The sequence below is a fragment of the Narcine bancroftii genome, chromosome 1 (genome assembly GCF_036971445.1).
Source record: "Narcine bancroftii isolate sNarBan1 chromosome 1, sNarBan1.hap1, whole genome shotgun sequence".
In the NCBI taxonomy this organism is placed as follows: domain Eukaryota; kingdom Metazoa; phylum Chordata; class Chondrichthyes; order Torpediniformes; family Narcinidae; genus Narcine; species Narcine bancroftii.
The window spans coordinates 22028454-22048569 of record NC_091469.1 but is presented as its reverse complement, the minus strand read 5'-3'; the positions used below and the strand labels follow the sequence as shown (position 1 = coordinate 22048569).

At 46.5% G+C, this 20116-nt stretch overlaps 1 protein-coding gene across 5 annotated transcripts in view; it reads left to right on the top strand.

Annotated features, from left to right (window-relative positions):
* fktn (fukutin) overlaps positions 1 to 8998 on the top strand; it is a 41244-nt gene extending 32246 nt beyond the window's left edge. For 4 of the 5 annotated variants that reach the window (XM_069921777.1, XM_069921784.1, XM_069921769.1 and 1 more), the window contains 2 exons: positions 42 to 166; positions 3748 to 7097. In XM_069921777.1, coding sequence (XP_069777878.1) covers positions 42 to 166; positions 3748 to 3961 — 339 coding nt within the window. In that variant the 3' untranslated portion in view covers positions 3962 to 7097. Of the gene's footprint in view, positions 1 to 41; positions 167 to 3747; positions 7098 to 8653 lie in introns of those variants that run through there. The other variant, XM_069921803.1, reaches the window with a different exon arrangement.
* The last annotated feature ends 11118 nt before the right edge of the window (positions 8999 to 20116 follow it).

Below are 20116 nucleotides of genomic sequence, written 5' to 3'. Positions count from 1 at the left end.
TCTAAAATTAATCAGACTATTTTATCCATTCTTTGTTATAGGAAGATGACAGCCTTGAACTTTCCTTTCAGTTGGCTGATGTGAAGTTGGATGTCTTCTTTTTCTATGAAGAGGATGATTACATGTGGAATGGAGGAACCCAGGTCAAAACTGGCAAGAAGTTCAAGTATGTGGTTCATTCCATCCTTTTGGTGTTCCACGTGATTATCTTCCAAATGCATTTCCTAAGTAGTGAATCCAACAGAAAAATATTTCAGACTTCCAGCATGTGTAGTAAAAGCAGATTCTGTTGGAAATGCTCAGCAGATTATGCAGCATCAGAGGAGAGAAAAAATATTTTTAGGAGCTCATGATAAAAGTTAAGATGACATATTATTGATATGAGATATTACCTCTCATGGTTGCCCTCTGTCTCTCTCAGTATATCCAACACTTTTAAAAAAAATTCCTTACTGGTTAATAACAAGACACATGATCTGGAATAACCTCTAACATCCAATCCCTTGAAGTGTGTATTTTGCTAAAAGCAGACCCTTCTAACAAGGTAGAGTGTATACTATACATTATCATCTTGTGGTTGACAGACATCACCAACATTGTTGTGCACACTCTTAATCCTAGAAAACAAAATGAAGAATATGCTGTCCAATCGGAGAGTAGTTTAAAAGAGACTGATTATTCTTAATATTGTTATGTGGCTTTGTGTACAAGTTTTTGATTTAAATTGTCAGGTGTGAAAGCATTTCCCTCCTGACCATTGAGAACATCAATCAAAAACAGACTCTGGTCACACATTAAGGCATTGTTTAATAAAAAGAACGATGCTTCCTGACCTGCTAAGTGTTTCCAGCATTTTTTATTTTTTAAGAACACAGCTATTCTCTTGAACATAATGTTCAACAATGTTTGTAAAGTGGTTAGAGTGACAGCAATAAACAATGGGTTTAGGCTGGAGATAAGAACTTGAGAAATTATGTAAGTGAAAATAATTACACAATCGATTTTATCTCACTGGGTTCCTTGAATATTTTTATTTGCTATAATGGAGGAAAGGGAGGTTTTGAATTGGCAATGGTTAATACTTTGCCTCAGTCTTTGCCATTGGAGAGATAGTGAATCAGACAATATCCTCTGTAAGATGTATATGAGCAGTTAAATACTGGAATTTTGAAAGAAACCACAACAGGCTGACCAGGTAGCACCTATGATCTTTCATCAGAATAAAAAATCCCAAAGTTGTTACCAGCAATTTGCTCCTCCTAAATGAGGTATTCTGTTTTGTCCCTTCACTGGTGTAATAATACTCAGAAATCTGCAGAAGATAAACCTTTAATATTACGTGGTGATAAAACAAATGCACAATAAAAATGACTTTGGAACAACTTCATTGGCCCTAAAAACAGAACTTTTTATTTGTGAATTGAAATCCTCCTTGGTAAATAGCACATTAGTTGTTTTATTTTGAAACAAATGATCTAAGTTTGTACATTACTTCATTTCTACATTTCTTTCCTTGGTTTGCACTCTAAATTATTAGTTTAGAAATATTATGCTTATTTTCAACTCGTTTTGAAAATTCCATGATTACCTGCTCAATCTACTCGATAAATTCATGGTTCAAGATATCCCTTTGAACTAACATTGTCAGAAAAAAGGACACCCAAGTGACAAAATTACTTGAGCTGTGAGTGCAGCTTTCTTTGAGGTCAGCAACAAATGTCACACTTTTGACTGCCCAATCCTTGCACTCTCCAAACCCTCTTGTACTCTCCTTGCTTGTGAAGGGGGATTTCTAGCAGGAGACTTTTACTAGAGAACTTTACAGATCCTCTTAAACTTTGCACAATCTTCTACTGTATTTGTCATAATTTAGTAGAATACAGTTGGCTGAACATGGTGTACTAAAGGGCTTGTTTCTGTGCTGTATGCTTTTGATAGGAATCCTATTTTTTTCTCTGTTCTTGAAGATAAGCCAAGATGAGAAAACTAGCCTTCTAATTTTGTTATAAGAATTGAGTTTTGTCTGCTTTGATGGATGTAAAAATTGTTTCAAACTATGCCATTCAGTTTTGAATCATTCTACCACAGGTAGAGAACCATGTACAGGTCTGGTGACCTCACTACAGAAGACTTCAGAGGAAAATTGCAAGGATGTTATTATCATTATAACATTAGCTTGGCTGGGGTTTACTTCAGAACACAGGAAACAAAGAGGAACACAAAAAAATGCTGAAATCTAGAGTCCAAAAAAAACGTTAGAGGAACTTAATGGATCGAGAGGATTCAGTGAGAGTGGAGGGAATTGTAGATGTTTTGGGTGGAAACCCTTCATTGAGATTTAAGGGTTTTGACTTTGAGGGACCTAGATAGAATGCAAAGGAAGAAGGATGACAATATCATTGATGACATAATTTAAGATGACTGGTACAAGAGATAGAAGAAATTCCCACCAAACTGGTGGGGGGTGGGGGGTGGTGTGAAGGATGTGGCCTGGGTCTGGAATTCATGCCTGAATGACACTGGAGACAGAGTTCGACAAATACCTAACTGAGCTCCTACAGGGATACAGAATGAGTGCTAGGACTGAGGTGAGGTTCATGCCATAGTCATATTGTCTTCTTCTGCCAGCATTTTGTGTTTCTTTGAAAATTCCAATTATTTTTGTTGCATTTCTTTTGGGTCAGCTGTGTGTTATAGAAGTTTGGTATCTCCTCCAAGTTATCCTATCTCCCCCCAGGTTATCCTAGTCAACATTTGTTGTTTTCCACATGTCCATATTTGCACCATTTATTATTTAGCTGATTCAGCTTCATGCAACAGAAAATTACTTTTTTTGATATGTTTAACACAAGTGAAACTTGGCTGGCCACTTATTCTGCCCTCACCACCTCACTTGGCTGCTCACAATGAACTTGTGCAACACTTTCCAGATTTCCTTGGTTGAAAACTAGCCTATCTGCCAGTTAGTTGATTTTTCTACACTGAAGTCTGACTATCAGATTTCTCGTGGTAACACGGTTTATATCAGCAACAAGGCTGATGCATTTATGTTGCACTTTTATAAAAAAAAAACATGATTACACATCTAGGGGGCTTCACAGGATCACTTTTAGACAAGGAGGTGGCATAGTGATGGAGCTATTTGTGGTATGTTCTCCCAATGACCATGATGTGCCTGTTTTCTCCCACATCCCAAAGACCTGGGTTGGTAGGTTAATTGGCAGCTGTAATTTACCCTTAGTATGTAGGTGAGTGGTAGTATCTAGGGAGAGTATTTGAAAACATGGAGACAACAAACTGAGTTCAGCATAAAGATGTCCAGTGCAGATTTAGTGGGCCAAAGGGCCTGTTTCTGGAATGAATGATTCCACAAAATTTTGGCAGCAAACAACAAAGAGAAAGGTGAAAATGGGAGTCAAAAGGAAGATTATTAAGGACGAATTGTATTTCTTGGGGCTCTAACAGTTCAAGATGTGTCCCCCATAGATAGAGGGAAGAAATATCAGGCCAGAATTGAAAGAGCTCATCTCATAAAACTTAGACAGAGTTAAAGATGTGGAAGTACTTGATATATAGACTTGAGTCAAAGTGGTTGATTCAGAGATTAATGTCTGCTCGATCAATATATAGTTTTCATTCATGGCTTTCACGCTGTGCTAATTTAATGGTGTTGTATGAACTAAGCTCTCATTGTTACAAAATATGCTGATTTTGGTTCCTGTTTTCTTTTAATGAATTGTTTTGTAGATATATATTTCCTGAATTTACTCTGTGCTGGACCGAATTCCTGGAACTGATGGTTCGAGTCCCATGTAAAACACTTGCATACGTGGAAGCAAACTATGGGAAGAACTGGAAAATTCCTATAACCAATTGGGATTGGAAAAGTTCCCCATCTAATGTTCAAGAAAATGGCATTTGGCCTCCCAGCGACTGGGAAGAAGTCATCCAGATATATTGAATAGCACTGCATCTGAATGGAGTGGGGGATGTTGGGGAATCCACAGAGAAATGCAATGACTGAGCCACAACAGCTTAGCAAATTGGTTAATCATCTCTGATGCAGTCAATGAAAGCAATTATTAAGACATGTTCAGATGAGAGGGATTTACTGCAAACATTAGCATTGAAAGTTTAGTTTTGGTTGGTAAAGGAAGACTCTTTGTGTATTGAAAGGTAGTTTGAATGCTAAGATCCATTAAACTGAAATGATGGATTAAATTTACCCCCAACCTTGCAGAAATTTCAAGATTAGGATATTGTCTAACAACAAATGTTAAGTTTTTGAAAGATTTTATGAAAGTTGTCCAACTGAACACCAACACAGATTAAAGTATTTATTGAAGTGTTTAAATTATGTATTTATTAAGGAACAGAGTATTTTATGTAAGCTACTAGATTTTGGAAAGGAGGCACAAGAAATTCCAGATGGACAAACTAGGTACTGGGTGACCGATGCTCCCATGTTTAAGAAAATGATCCAGCTAAGAAAGCTTATTTTTACTTGAATGTTGACTCTAAGTGAGCAAACCTCTCAGTAAGCAATAATTCTAATATGATTTGAATAGTAGTTAAATTTGGCCTTTCTAGCAGAGATAGATTATAGGGCCAATGAAATATTTAGTTTTTGTGTAAGCCGTTGAACTGGAAACATTAGTGGTTTCTCTTTCCATTAATGTTGCTTAAGAGCTGGCTCTGAATGGGCCAACCAACCAATTTTCCCTTGCAACCGCTGCAATCGTGTCTGCCTGTCCCGCATCGGACTGGTCAGCCACAAACGAGCCTGCAGCTGACGTGGACTTTTTTACCCCCTCCATAAATCTTCGTCCGCGAAGCCAAGCCAAGCCAAGCCAATGTTGCTTAATCTGCTGAGAACGTTCAGTATTTTTTTATGTCCAATTCCTTGTATTGGAAGTATATTGTGTTTATAATTTTTTAACTCTTAGAACTAAACTAATTATTTTTAAGGTGCTATCCCATTGTTGAGAATGTGATGCTACTGAAAAATATTTACAGTCTGCAACAAAGACTGCATTCTGACCTTTTAGTTGTTGCTGTGAAACCTGTGCTTTGTGTGCCTGTTGCAGTGATGTGCTCTGAGGTTTTATTTTGAGGCAAATGGTCCAGATTGACCAAAGCCTACAAAAATAAGAATATTAGAAATGAAAGAAAATATTTTTTTGAATGTCAGCAATGGGAGAAAAAAAGGCAAAAAACATGATTTTTTTTACTTTAGGTACTTTAAGTAAATTCCAAAGTAGAGTTTCGATTGTACAGAACTCCTACTGTGCCCAAATGTAAAGATTTTTTAACAAAGCAAAATGTACAAAAAGGATGTGAGTGAAACACTAAAGAAACATTGATTATTCACTTCAGATTGCTGAGCCACTGGCGACAATCTTCACTTTGTCACTAGAGAAGTACCAGAGGATTGGAGGGTTGCAAATGTTGTTCTCCTGTTCAAGAAAGGAAGTAAAGATAACCCAGGAATTAAAATTTTTAAATTTTGACATACAGCATGGTAACATGCCATTTTGGCCCATAAGTCTATGCTGTCCAATTTACACCCAATTAACCTACACCCTATGGCAAGTTTTGAAGGGTGAGAGGAAACTGATTCCCCCTGGGAGTAAGTATAAACTCCTTACAGATGGGATTCTGATCCTGATCCCTGGCTCTGCAAAGGTGTTGTGCTAACTGCCATGCCAACCGTGCTACTGAACCAATGAGTCTTACTTCAGTGGTGGGCAAGCTGTTGGGGAAGATCCCGAGAGACAGGATTTACAAGAATCTAGAGAGGCATTACCTGATTAGGGATAGTCAGCATAGCTTTGTCTGGGGAATAGTGTTTCATAAGCCTAATTTAATTCTTTGAGGATGTAACAAAGCACATTGATGAAGGTAGAGCAGTGGATGTAGGGTAGATGGATTTCAGTAAGCATTTGATAAGATTCCACATGCAAGGCTCATTCAGAAAGTAAGGAGGCTTGCTCAGAGAAGGCAGAGGATGATTGTAGATGGATGTATGCTGCATGGAGTGCAGGGATCTATTCTGGGACCCCTCCTCTTTATATATGGCCTAGATGAGGAAGTAGAAAGGTGGGTTAGTAAATTTGTGGATGACATGAAGGTTGGTTGTGCTGGGGATAGTTTCAAGAGTTGACAGAAGTTACAGAGGGACATTGAGAGGATGCAGAGCTGGGCTGAGAAGTGTCAGCTGAAGTTTAATCTAGAAAAATGTGAAGTAGTTCATTTTGGTAGGACTCTGAAAAGTGTGGACAAAGAAAGAGATCTTGGGGTCTGTGTCCATAGGACACTCAAAGCTGCTGCTCAGGTTGACAGTGTTGTTAAGAAGGTGTGTGCTTTTTTTTGTCTCCATTAACCATGGGATTGAGTTCAAGAGCCGTGAGGTAATGTTGCAAATATATAACATGATAGTTAGAACTCGCATGAAAAATGGTGTTCAGTTCTGGTCACTTCACTACAGGAAGGAGGTGGATGCTTTTAAGAGTGCAGAGGAGATTTACAAGGATATTGCCTGTATTGAAGAGAATCCCTTATGAGGATAAGTTGAGTGAACTTGATCTTTTCTCCTTGGAGTAATGACAAAGGAGGAGTGACTGGAAAGAGGTATGAGAGTCATTGATGGTCAGTTTTTTCCCCAAGATGAGAGAAATTGATGGTCAATTTTTTTCCCAAGGAAGCAAAGTTTTAAGGTGCTTGGGAATATGTGCAGAGTAGCGGGTGCATGGAAAACGATGGTGGTGAAGGCAGGTACAATAGGATCTTTTAGAGACTATTAAATAGGTACATGGAACTGAGAAAAATAGAGGGATAATGCTGCAGCAAAATTCTAGGCAGTGGTTAGAGTAGGTTATTAGCTCAGCACAACACAGTGGGCCAAAGGGCCTCTAGGTGTTGTATATGTTCTATAAACTGGGAGAATTTTTACTGCATATGGCACATTGTAGTTCTCCACTGATGTTTATTTTATTATTTTATAATGTATGTTTGTGTGTATACACAATATGAACTGTGGAATTATCTAACCTTAATTGACATGAAAATGCAATAAATTAACTTAATGTTTTGAATAAGCAGGGAAAGCATTAACAATATGGAAGTAGCTCTTTTATTTTCCTTCTTATCACAACCTGCAAATTGAATGTTTAATAAATAATTTAAGGATGGCAGATTACCAGATATTTGCATTTTTTTTGGATCTTTGTAAAAGTAAATTTCAATTATGCCTTTGCAAAGCAATGGGCTATAACTGATAACCCATTTTAATACATACTCATCTTAAATGGGTTCTCATAAAATTTTTCAAGATCACTTTTAAAGAACTGAGATAGGTGCCAGGTAACCTGGCCCAAAGGGCTATCTAAACAGACATACTTAATACCTATGGAGAAACCTCAATTGCATTTCTACAGAAAATAGGCTCCATTTGTGTGTCATAAAAACATAATTGCTCAGCCAAAGAAGGGAATAATAAGGCCATCCGCTGGTATTCAACGCTCATAATAGTGGATGCATCTCTGTTCAAACTACTCAAAGTCCTTTATAATCTCATGCCATCTGAAAATTTTGCAAATCACAGTTGCACCATGAAAAACAAAGTTGGAATGGCACTCAGTCAGCTTATGACTGTCATCTCAACCTAACCTTATGTTGCAACAATAGGATGCTATGTTTTCACTTCATCCTATGACAGCTCACAGGAGACAGTCAGAACAAGTGGATCTTTATTAGGTTAGAGAGGGTAACCAGTGGAATGCCCAAGGGTTGGGTCTTGGCACAACATTACTTATACCAATGAAATGGAGGAGGGGAAAAAGTATAAAGTATCCAAGTTTGCAGATAATAAGGACAGGAGGGAGGGCAATTATAATGAGGATATTTGTATTCTGCAGCAGGATATAAATATATTGAATGAGTGGGTGAAACCTTGACAATACATTTTAAAATCCAAAACAGCAATAGATATGAGCTACTAATATTTCTTGATTATTGGTTCTCTACACCTTAGCAGGCCAGATGCTGTAATCTTCTTTAAATTCTTCCTAAAGTGTAACATAGTATGGATGTGTTATAACTCGAACTATACATAGTCTTTTTGATGTTTTGGAATGACTAAACTATAAACTACAAATAGTCAGAACCTGCTCATTCAGTAGTGAGGCAATTTAAAAAGAAAATTTTTCAAAGTAATGGCTCAAAGTATTTGCTTCCAATAAGTGTAGGTAATGTTACTGTAGTTTTTCCTGATGCCATGAATTACTTCAACATTTAATTAGTGTTAAACTTGTGTGATCTTTTATAATGTCTGAGACTGATCTGTCACATGCTATCAGAATTGAAATATATCTGGATTATGTGGTGTGATGGTACATCAAGCCTTGCACACTGTGCTTGGATGAGCAAAAGTTGCATTTGCCAAGCTAATTGACAAGTATAAGTATTTTGGATTCTGAGGCAGATGCTTGTTAATCTTCCCTAAGTGTCCACATTTTCTGTTGACTTCATTGTTATCAGGTAATGGCTTGGTATTACAATTAAATTAAATACCGAGGTCTAACAAAGATCGAAGAACTGTGGGTCAAATGACTGGGAGAGTCCCTAATTGTAAATGAGGTTTTTCTTTGTTCAGTTTCAGACCCTGAGTACTGCTTTGTGTTAAGCGATTATATGATGGGAGTCTAAGAGCCAACTTAGTGAGCCAATTAAGGTCACTGTTACAGTCAACCCAAGAGCATGATCCACAGAATGGAAAAGAAGTCGGTTTGATCCTCTTGGAGAAGTGTTCAGTATCAAACGGGAAAATATTAACCTGCATTTTGTCAGAGAAGGCATTATTTTTTCCTCCTAAGGTGCATGCTGTCTGAGATAGGTTACCATGCACTGTCAAAGTCTCCCTCTCATCTCCCACCAGAAGGCGGCTCAGCTGTCCAATCACTGTGCTGGAGGATAATGACAATTCATGTATAAAATGATTAAACTTTAAGCAAATTTTGAACAAATAACGTCTCTTTATAGAGTTATGGGTAAAATGCTTTATAATTGTCACTGCTATTCTTGGTTCAGCCAAGTCTCAGACTTGGGAGACATTGGAAGATCTTAAAGGGGCAAAATGCTCTATGATAATGACTGTATGAGAAGCCATTGTTTCACACAGTAAGGTCAAATAACTAGCAACAAATAAATGAACAGATACCCATTTTAATTTTGATGTTGGTTATGGAATGAATATCAGGCCCCAAGACATTGAGTTGGATTTCTATATTTTCTTCACAATGATAGATGAAGGGTCATTCATATCACCTGGAGAGTAATTTACCATGGAGATACTGCTGTGGTTTGGGTTTTATGTAAATACTTTTTGGGAAATAAATAATTGTTCTGTTTATTAGAGAGAGAAAGGTTACCCAAAACTGCTTACAGTTTTAAAGAACTTAGAAACATTGAAGAAATAGGATCGAGTTTCTCAAAGAACATTTTAAACCTGTTTTGCTCATGTTCTACCAACCCCAACCAACCCCATTCCCATTCACAGGGATCCTCCTGAAACATCTTTCCAATGATCCAATTCATTTTAATGGTATGGTTGCCTTTTACCAACGGCTGACTGTTCCTCTCCTGTACAGCTACCCCAAACACCTCTTCCTGTCTACTACCCCCTTCCGTCTACTACCCCATTCCGTCTACTACCCCCTTCCGTCCACTACCCCCTTCCGTCCACTACCCCCTTCCGTCCACTACCCCCTTCCGTCCACTACCCCCTTCCGTCCACTACCCCCTTCCGTCCACTACCCCCTTCCGTCCACTACCCCCTTCCGTCCACTACCCCCTTCCGTCCACTACCCCCTTCCGTCCACTACCCCCTTCCGTCCACTACCCCCTTCCGTCCACTACCCCCTTCCGTCCACTACCCCCTTCCGTCCACTACCCCCTTCCGTCCACTACCCCCTTCCGTCCACTACCCCCTTCCGTCCACTACCCCCTTCCGTCCACTACCCCCTTCCGTCCACTACCCCCTTCCGTCCACTACCCCCTTCCGTCCACTACCCCCTTCCGTCCACTACCCCCTTCCGTCCACTACCCCCTTCCGTCCACTACCCCCTTCCGTCCACTACCCCCTTCCGTCCACTACCCCCTTCCGTCCACTACCCCCTTCCGTCCGCTACCCCCTTCCGTCCACTAGCCCCTTCCGTCCACTAGCCCCTTCCGTCCGCTACCCCCTTCCGTCCGCTACCCCCTTCCGTCCGCTAGCCCCTTCCGTCCGCTAGCCCCTTCCGTCCGCTAGCCCCTTCCGTCCGCTAGCCCCTTCCGTCCGCTAGCCCCTTCCGTCCGCTAGCCCCTTCCGTCCGCTAGCCCCTTCCGTCCGCTAGCCCCTTCCGTCCGCTAGCCCCTTCCGTCCGCTAGCCCCTTCCGTCCGCTAGCCCCTTCCGTCCGCTAGCCCCTTCCGTCCGCTAGCCCCTTCCGTCCGCTAGCCCCTTCCGTCCGCTAGCCCCTTCCGTCCGCTAGCCCCTTCCGTCCGCTAGCCCCTTCCGTCCGCTAGCCCCTTCCGTCCGCTAGCCCCTTCCGTCCGCTAGCCCCTTCCGTCCGCTAGCCCCTTCCGTCCGCTAGCCCCTTCCGTCCGCTAGCCCCTTCCGTCCGCTAGCCCCTTCCGTCCGCTAGCCCCTTCCGTCCGCTAGCCCCTTCCGTCCGCTAGCCCCTTCCGTCCGCTAGCCCCTTCCGTCCGCTAGCCCCTTCCGTCCGCTACCCCCTTCCGTCCGCTACCCCCTTCCGTCCGCTACCCCCTTCCGTCCGCTACCCCCTTCCGTCCGCTACCCCCTTCCGTCCACTACCCCCTTCCGTCCACTACCCCCTTCCGTCCACTACCCCCTTCCGTCCACTACCCCCTTCCGTCCACTACCCCCTTCCGTCCACTACCCCCTTCCGTCCGCTACCCCCTTCCGTCCGCTAGCCCCTTCCGTCCGCTAGCCCCTTCCGTCCGCTACCCCCTTCCGTCCGCTACCCCCTTCCGTCCGCTACCCCCTTCCGTCCGCTAGCCCCTTCCGTCCGCTAGCCCCTTCCGTCCGCTAGCCCCTTCCGTCCGCTAGCCCCTTCCGTCCGCTAGCCCCTTCCGTCCGCTAGCCCCTTCCGTCCGCTAGCCCCTTCCGTCCGCTAGCCCCTTCCGTCCGCTAGCCCCTTCCGTCCGCTAGCCCCTTCCGTCCGCTAGCCCCTTCCGTCCGCTAGCCCCTTCCGTCCGCTAGCCCCTTCCGTCCGCTAGCCCCTTCCGTCCGCTAGCCCCTTCCGTCCGCTAGCCCCTTCCGTCCGCTAGCCCCTTCCGTCCGCTAGCCCCTTCCGTCCGCTAGCCCCTTCCGTCCGCTAGCCCCTTCCGTCCGCTAGCCCCTTCCGTCCGCTAGCCCCTTCCGTCCGCTAGCCCCTTCCGTCCGCTAGCCCCTTCCGTCCGCTAGCCCCTTCCGTCCGCTAGCCCCTTCCGTCCGCTAGCCCCTTCCGTCCGCTAGCCCCTTCCGTCCGCTAGCCCCTTCCGTCCGCTAGCCCCTTCCGTCCGCTAGCCCCTTCCGTCCGCTAGCCCCTTCCGTCCGCTAGCCCCTTCCGTCCGCTAGCCCCTTCCGTCCGCTAGCCCCTTCCGTCCGCTAGCCCCTTCCGTCCGCTAGCCCCTTCCGTCCGCTAGCCCCTTCCGTCCGCTAGCCCCTTCCGTCCGCTAGCCCCTTCCGTCCGCTAGCCCCTTCCGTCCGCTAGCCCCTTCCGTCCGCTAGCCCCTTCCGTCCGCTAGCCCCTTCCGTCCGCTAGCCCCTTCCGTCCGCTAGCCCCTTCCGTCCGCTAGCCCCTTCCGTCCGCTAGCCCCTTCCGTCCGCTAGCCCCTTCCGTCCGCTAGCCCCTTCCGTCCGCTAGCCCCTTCCGTCCGCTAGCCCCTTCCGTCCGCTAGCCCCTTCCGTCCGCTAGCCCCTTCCGTCCGCTAGCCCCTTCCGTCCGCTAGCCCCTTCCGTCCGCTAGCCCCTTCCGTCCGCTAGCCCCTTCCGTCCGCTAGCCCCTTCCGTCCGCTAGCCCCTTCCGTCCGCTAGCCCCTTCCGTCCGCTAGCCCCTTCCGTCCGCTAGCCCCTTCCGTCCGCTAGCCCCTTCCGTCCGCTAGCCCCTTCCGTCCGCTAGCCCCTTCCGTCCGCTAGCCCCTTCCGTCCGCTAGCCCCTTCCGTCCGCTAGCCCCTTCCGTCCGCTAGCCCCTTCCGTCCGCTAGCCCCTTCCGTCCGCTAGCCCCTTCCGTCCGCTAGCCCCTTCCGTCCGCTAGCCCCTTCCGTCTGCTAGCCCCTTCCGTCTGCTAGCCCCTTCCGTCTGCTAGCCCCTTCCGTCTGCTAGCCCCTTCCGTCTGCTAGCCCCTTCCGTCTGCTAGCCCCTTCCGTCTGCTAGCCCCTTCCGTCTGCTAGCCCCTTCCGTCTGCTAGCCCCTTCCGTCTGCTAGCCCCTTCCGTCTGCTAGCCCCTTCCGTCTGCTAGCCCCTTCCGTCTGCTAGCCCCTTCCGTCTGCTAGCCCCTTCCGTCTGCTAGCCCCTTCCGTCTGCTAGCCCCTTCCGTCTGCTAGCCCCTTCCGTCTGCTAGCCCCTTCCGTCTGCTAGCCCCTTCCGTCTGCTAGCCCCTTCCGTCTGCTAGCCCCTTCCGTCTGCTAGCCCCTTCCGTCTGCTAGCCCCTTCCGTCCGCTAGCCCCTTCCGTCCGCTAGCCCCTTCCGTCCGCTAGCCCCTTCCGTCCGCTAGCCCCTTCCGTCCGCTAGCCCCTTCCGTCCGCTAGCCCCTTCCGTCCGCTAGCCCCTTCCGTCCGCTAGCCCCTTCCGTCCGCTAGCCCCTTCCGTCCGCTAGCCCCTTCCGTCCGCTAGCCCCTTCCGTCCGCTAGCCCCTTCCGTCCGCTAGCCCCTTCCGTCCGCTAGCCCCTTCCGTCCGCTAGCCCCTTCCGTCCGCTAGCCCCTTCCGTCCGCTAGCCCCTTCCGTCCGCTAGCCCCTTCCGTCCGCTAGCCCCTTCCGTCCGCTAGCCCCTTCCGTCCGCTAGCCCCTTCCGTCCGCTAGCCCCTTCCGTCCGCTAGCCCCTTCCGTCCGCTAGCCCCTTCCGTCTGCTAGCCCCTTCCGTCTGCTAGCCCCTTCCGTCTGCTAGCCCCTTCCGTCTGCTAGCCCCTTCCGTCTGCTAGCCCCTTCCGTCTGCTAGCCCCTTCCGTCTGCTAGCCCCTTCCGTCTGCTAGCCCCTTCCGTCTGCTAGCCCCTTCCGTCTGCTAGCCCCTTCCGTCTGCTAGCCCCTTCCGTCTGCTAGCCCCTTCCGTCTGCTAGCCCCTTCCGTCTGCTAGCCCCTTCCGTCTGCTAGCCCCTTCCGTCTGCTAGCCCCTTCCGTCTGCTAGCCCCTTCCGTCTGCTAGCCCCTTCCGTCTGCTAGCCCCTTCCGTCTGCTAGCCCCTTCCGTCTGCTAGCCCCTTCCGTCTGCTAGCCCCTTCCGTCTGCTAGCCCCTTCCGTCTGCTAGCCCCTTCCGTCTGCTAGCCCCTTCCGTCTGCTAGCCCCTTCCGTCTGCTAGCCCCTTCCGTCTGCTAGCCCCTTCCGTCTGCTAGCCCCTTCCGTCTGCTAGCCCCTTCCGTCTGCTAGCCCCTTCCGTCTGCTAGCCCCTTCCGTCTGCTAGCCCCTTCCGTCTGCTAGCCCCTTCCGTCTGCTAGCCCCTTCCGTCTGCTAGCCCCTTCCGTCTGCTAGCCCCTTCCGTCTGCTAGCCCCTTCCGTCTGCTAGCCCCCTCCGTCTGCTAGCCCCCTCCGTCTGCTACCCCCTCCGTCTGCTACCCCCCTCCGTCTGCTACCCCCCTCCGTCTGCTACCCCCCTCCGTCTGCTACCCCCCTCCGTCTGCTACCCCCCTCCGTCTGCTACCCCCCTCCGTCTGCTACCCCCCTCCGTCTGCTACCCCCCTCCGTCTGCTACCCCCCTCCGTCTGCTACCCCCCTCCGTCTGCTACCCCCCTCCGTCTGCTACCCCCCTCCGTCTGCTACCCCCCTCCGTCTGCTACCCCCCTCCGTCTGCTACCCCCCTCCGTCTGCTACCCCCCTCCGTCTGCTACCCCCCTCCGTCTGCTACCCCCCTCCGTCTGCTACCCCCCTCCGTCTGCTACCCCCCTCCGTCTGCTACCCCCCTCCGTCTGCTACCCCCCTCCGTCTGCTACCCCCCTCCGTCTGCTACCCCCCTCCGTCTGCTACCCCCCTCCGTCTGCTACCCCCCTCCGTCTGCTACCCCCCTCCGTCTAACATCCACCTGTTATTGCTGACCCTTGGTTGGACAGCCATTTAACTGATGACAGCAATAACAGATTGAGGAAGCCTGACCCACTGACTTCCTCCAGCTTCTCATTGTTTCCTCCAAAAAACAAATACTAATGACAAAGCTAATTTTCAAATTGCACCACAATCTCTGCATCACTATTTTACTCTAACTTCTCAACATCTAATTTCTGACAATTATGCACATTCAGTTTTAATCATCCTAGGGGGTCCTACATTAAATGCATTTTCTGCCCCAGATCTCTTTGCCATTGTGTCTTTTCATGCATGCTTCATATTTGAAACTACCTCTCCAATCAAACCTATTCACCATGTGATCCCATGTACTTCCTTTCACAGTGATAAAGTGATTTAAGTAAATTCAAGATCTGATCTTAGAATTGCTGGGAGAAATGGTGATAGGAGTTCAGAAACATTGAAATTTTATCTTCTTGGTTTTACAACTCCTCACAGTTTCATTTTCTCACTATTGCTGCTTAACATCAGCATTGAGCTCTAGAAATTCCTCTAAATCCTGTACCTCTCACCTCTAAGGTGCTCCTGAGCATATTATTTATTAAGTGAAGTTAGGGGTTGACATCTTCAGTAATGCCTCATAATGTTTGGACACACTCTTCCTTTATTTGCCCCTATGCTCCGCAGTTTTGAATTTGTAATCAAATGATTCACATGTGATTTAAAAGCACACATTCCAGATTTTATTCAAGGTTATTTGAATAAATTTTGGTTTGACGATGTAGAAATCACAGCATTTTTTGTACTATAAGATAGTCCTCTCATTTCACAACACGAGACTATTTGAGACATAGCAGTGGTGTATATATAATAGGCATGTTTAGTACTTTGTTGCATTTCCCTTGCATGCAATAACTGCTTGAAGTCTGTGATTCATAGACAATGCTAGGTGCTGTGCATCTTCTCTAGTGATGCTCTTCAGGTGTCTACTGCAGCCATCTTCAACTCCTGCTTGTTTTAAGTGCTTGTCTTGAGGACTTCAGCATATGGAAGGCATATTTCATTGGATTTAGATTGGGTGACTGACTTGGCCATTCAAGAATTTTCTAGTTTTTAGCTTTGAAAAACTCCTTTGTTCCTTTAGCTGTTATATATGGATTGCAGATGGTTGTGTCCTCCAGCTCTGAAACTTATTTAGTAATCTCATCACCTGCCAATCAAAGTTGGACTCCGGCCACCCATTAGTGCACACCTTGCCGTTGGCTCATTTAAATTATTTGGGGCCATCATTGGTAAGACACCCTGCTCAGAAATGTATGCATAGCACATTTCTTTCTCTGTCTCGTGGTCCAAGCCCAGGACATCACTCCATGCCAGGTCACTACCATGGACATTGCTGGAAGAGTCGCGGGTAAGGTGTGCACTACACTTATGACGAGCTGTAGTACTGTGATAGATTAGTGCTTGCAGAGAGCTGCACCCACATTGAGCAGGGAACTGGGATTGTGTTTGAAAGTCCCTGTTTGAAGTGTGTACACGTGTGGAAGATAGATGGCCACTGAGTCCAACCTGGTCCAATCTCAATGTCTATACAGATCCTCTTCAACTTGCGATGGGAGTTATGTTCCGGTAGACAATTCCGCAACTAAAATTTTTTAAAATGAAATTTTGAGTATCTTTATTCCACACTGAATTAACAATTACTGTACACTGCTCAAAGAACACTGGGCATTAAGAATGTTTGAAGCATTGAACTAAAATTAATTGCTGGATAGTGGGGATGCGAGAGAATAGTGGACTGCAGGAACAGATTGGAATTCAAGATTGAAAGTACTGATTCGAACCATCATAACTTTGAAAAATCGTAAGTTGAACTATCATAAGTAGGGGAGCACCTGTATAGTTGTTTGGTAGTAGAGTAATTAAGTATCATTTGACATATTCCTCTATTTGTCTCCCTTGTTCAATAAGATCACCTTTGATTGTAACACGTGTCCAGACTCGTCTCTCTGTAAACCCATCGAACCTGATACTTTCTCAACACAAAAGGTGCTGCAAGCAGGGTTCAAAGAGTTTCAGATGGACACATGTGGAGTACTAACCATGTGATAGATTGTACTAACAAGTGTATGTGTTGTCCTGTCGAGTGCATGTGTTACTGTGTACCTGCTCACCAACGAGGGAAGCAGGAGGTGATCCACAGCTAGTAAGGAAACACTGAAATCAGAATATAAAATCCCTGGGTGGACCCTTAGCATTAAAGGTTCAGCTGTTAGGCGGTGTGGCTGCAAGCCATGCCAGTTGACTGAATCAACAGGCTGGACCACGGAAAGAAATAAGGCACAATGTAGTCTCCCTCCTGGAGGAATTGGGGTTTCCCAAGACCAGGGGGTGCTCTATGGTTACTGATATCTCTACTTGGGTGCCAGTGGGGTATCACTTCCAATTTAAGTAAACAGGATGCCCAGAAAGATGAAGTGATTGAATTTCTAAAGCTCCATCATAGGTCCCTACAGGAGACACTGGACTTGGCCAGGGAACATATTAGCAGCTTGGAGGCTAGGTACATTGAAGTTGTCCACCAACTAGTCAAAGCGCAGCAGCTTCAGGTGGCCCACCCATCCGACTGTCAGGCTGATCCTATAAAAATCGGAATCATCATCATGGTTGGGGAAGAGAGTGGTGTGTGTTCAAGAGATGGAGATGTGTGGCTAGATGATGTCTTTGAGGAAGTTGAGTCTGATTACACTCTTACCCCTGCATCCCGGAGGACCCCCCTCCCACAATGGAGAAGTTGCCAAGAACCAAGAGGGTCCAAACAGATGGGTGATTGCAGAGGCCCAGGAATACTCCACAAAGGAGTTGGTTGGGCTGGCAGACAGATACTGCCAGCGGGCAGTCAAGCAGTTAGCTGCATGGCTACTCCAACTGTGGGATGAGAGCCATATTCGCCTCTCTCACCTAGAGGCCACCACTCTGGGCAGTCTGTCCATCCATAAGATGGTCAACAATCCCTGCAAGTGCCACCTGAAGGGATTGATGAGAGGACCACACTGTGGGATCAGGTGGTGACTGCAGTGCAGGCCAGGTTCCTCACACTTTTAGAGTAGGACCTGATGTGCCAACCACAGTGACACCCAATCAATGAAGGCATGAAGGTCATTAGCAAATGGGCACTTGTTACTAGCCTCTAGGGTGGGGGTCCTGGGCGCAACCTCTGAGGATGCCTTGGAAGGGCACTTAGTTAGTTTCCACTGTCTGCCCTGACTTCAGAGGGGTCATCTTGCTTTTGATGGGACTGGCAATTGGCAAAACCGTCTTAGAAACCACTGCCCTTCTGGAAGGGCTAGAGTATCTGGAATGGGATGCACATTCAAATGGGATACCTCCACAGGTTCACCATGTGGAGACAAGGCATGGGTAAGGCAAGAATGCGGTGTGCATTTCTTTTGTGCCGCAGGAAAATGTACTATGCCCTAACACTTGTTGATGTAGACCATGCCTGCATACGAGCATCTCTTCTCCCACCATGTTCGCCATGTGGCAGGAGTACTGTGGGGAAAAAAGCGGCAAAATCCTGCACAGCTCACCATTCTGCCACTGCACCTCCTACTGTGCCCCCCCCCCCTACACAGCCTTCTGCTCCTCCCTCACCTGAGGTGGCCCCTGCTTCTTTCAGGGCAGACATTATCTCCCTCGTGTGACAGGAAATTGACACAAAGGTTCCCTATCACACCAGAACAGATCTGTTCAGTGGTCCTGACCCACCCAGATGAACTAAGGCCATTTATCCCAGTGGCCATCTACTGGGGACAAAGGAAATACCAGTGCTGGATGGTGCTGGTCAACACTGGGCAGAACACACAATTTTTCCTGGGAAGCCTGAGGGGTGGAGGGGGACCAAGGGTGAGGGGGCTCCATCCTTTCTGCCAGAGAGGTCTCTTTCCATCGGCAATGAACCTCCCCATCCCATCCTGTTCCTGGAAGCAGCCTTCCCTGAGTACATTCTCAGAATGAATGTGCTCAAGGGGCACTGCTTACCAGCGAGGGAAAATTTATATTTGGGGTCACCGGCATCATTGTCATCGGGGTGGCCAAATGGACTCCCCTTATCATTTCCACCCCCTGCCCCACAGGTAGTCTGCATTCACCAGTACCAGGTGCCAGGAACCATTGAGGAGGTTGCAGAAGCAATTGATGCTCTCCTCCATGAGGGAATTATCAGTCACGCCATGCCCCCAACAGTGTGGCCCATTCGCAAGTGTACAGCCTTTGTAATAGACTTTTCTTTTTAATTGCACCCTGAGCTTCGGTATGCACTCTTCACTAATGTCAGCACACACAGGAAATTGTAGTTTCAGGTTTTAATTACAATGTTACAGATCACACACACTAGCAGGAAATATTGTATACATTTTGTAACCACGTGACAATGACAGCGTTTCCCCCCCCCCCCCCCAGACCTCCCATTAACAGAAATGAATACCTCATGGGGTGGGTGCTTCAGGAGCTTTTATTTAAAAACTATTAATTTGGCCAACTTTCAGTCCTGACTCTTCCTGGCTATTGTTGCAGAGACACAGGAATTTGTGGCACCTGTTTAAATGCAACATAAGCAGGAACGACATCCTGGTGTCAGAAGACAGCTCGAAAAATTGGGGTACTCCCACGAAAATATGAGTACACTCTGGATGTAAGCCTGCTGGCCATTGCCCTGCCTCACCACAGGATAGCATGGCAATGAGCATCTGGGCTCTGTGCTGAGGGAGTGCCCAAATGTGAAGCCAAGGTGCAGGATGCACAAGCCAAGAGAGGGCTCTGGCATCTCGTGGATAACCTTGCATTGCCTCCTTGCAGACATTGGTAGTAAAGGTACACATATATGCCAGCTAAGACAGAGAAACCAGACATGCAAGTTAGTGAACAGACCATTCTTTCTCTTCTCTCCCCTTTAACACTGGGGAGCAGTTCCCACCGCACTGCTCCATTGTGAACACAACAACTTTGTTTGGTTGGGGTGGGTGGGGGGGGGGTGGTCATTGAGTTTAATAATGTGCCTTGTCCACCATATGAAAGGCACCTGTGTATATACCAATCCACTTGATTTGCATCATTAAAAAAAAACTTTTATAACATATTACATAGAGTTTACAGTCTAGAAACCAGTTATTCATTGTGTTTGTAGTAATTGGTGAGTGATGTGACTTCTGAGGGGTGTATATGTGGATGTGAAAGAACATGTGGCCTTCCTGTCTACCTGCAATATTGTGAATTGCAGATAGTCACATATTCTCCCTGTCTGATTTTTGGGGATTTTTCTTCATTCGTTAGCTTCTGTTATTAGCAGTGGAGGTCTTCCTTGGAATATCAGTCCCTTTGCTCACCAATATGCCTTTTTTTTCTTAATGATGTTCCAAAATGTGATTTGGGTAATCCTAAAGGTGGGCAATATCTCTTATTCTTAATCTTGTTTTTCAGCCTCATAATGGCTTCTTTGACTTTCATTGACACAACTCTAATCCTCGTGTTGAAAAGTGGCAACTACAGAGTCCAAAGGAGATCAAAACTTAGAAGCAAACTTAGCTCTCAAATACCTGGACCTGAAGCTATTAAATATATTTCAGTACTGACAAACACCTGTGAAGCCAAATATTCCAAACATTTTGGAGCCCTGAAATGAGGGATCTACATATAAAAGGTTCTGTAATTTTCTACGTGGTCAAATCAAAATGTATACAAATAATCTTGAATTAAACCTGGAATTTGCACGTGTGAATTGTTTGATTACAAATTTAAAACAGTGCAGTCCAGGGGCAAATAAATGAAGAAAGTGTCTGTCCCAAACATGAGGGAGCACTTTACCTA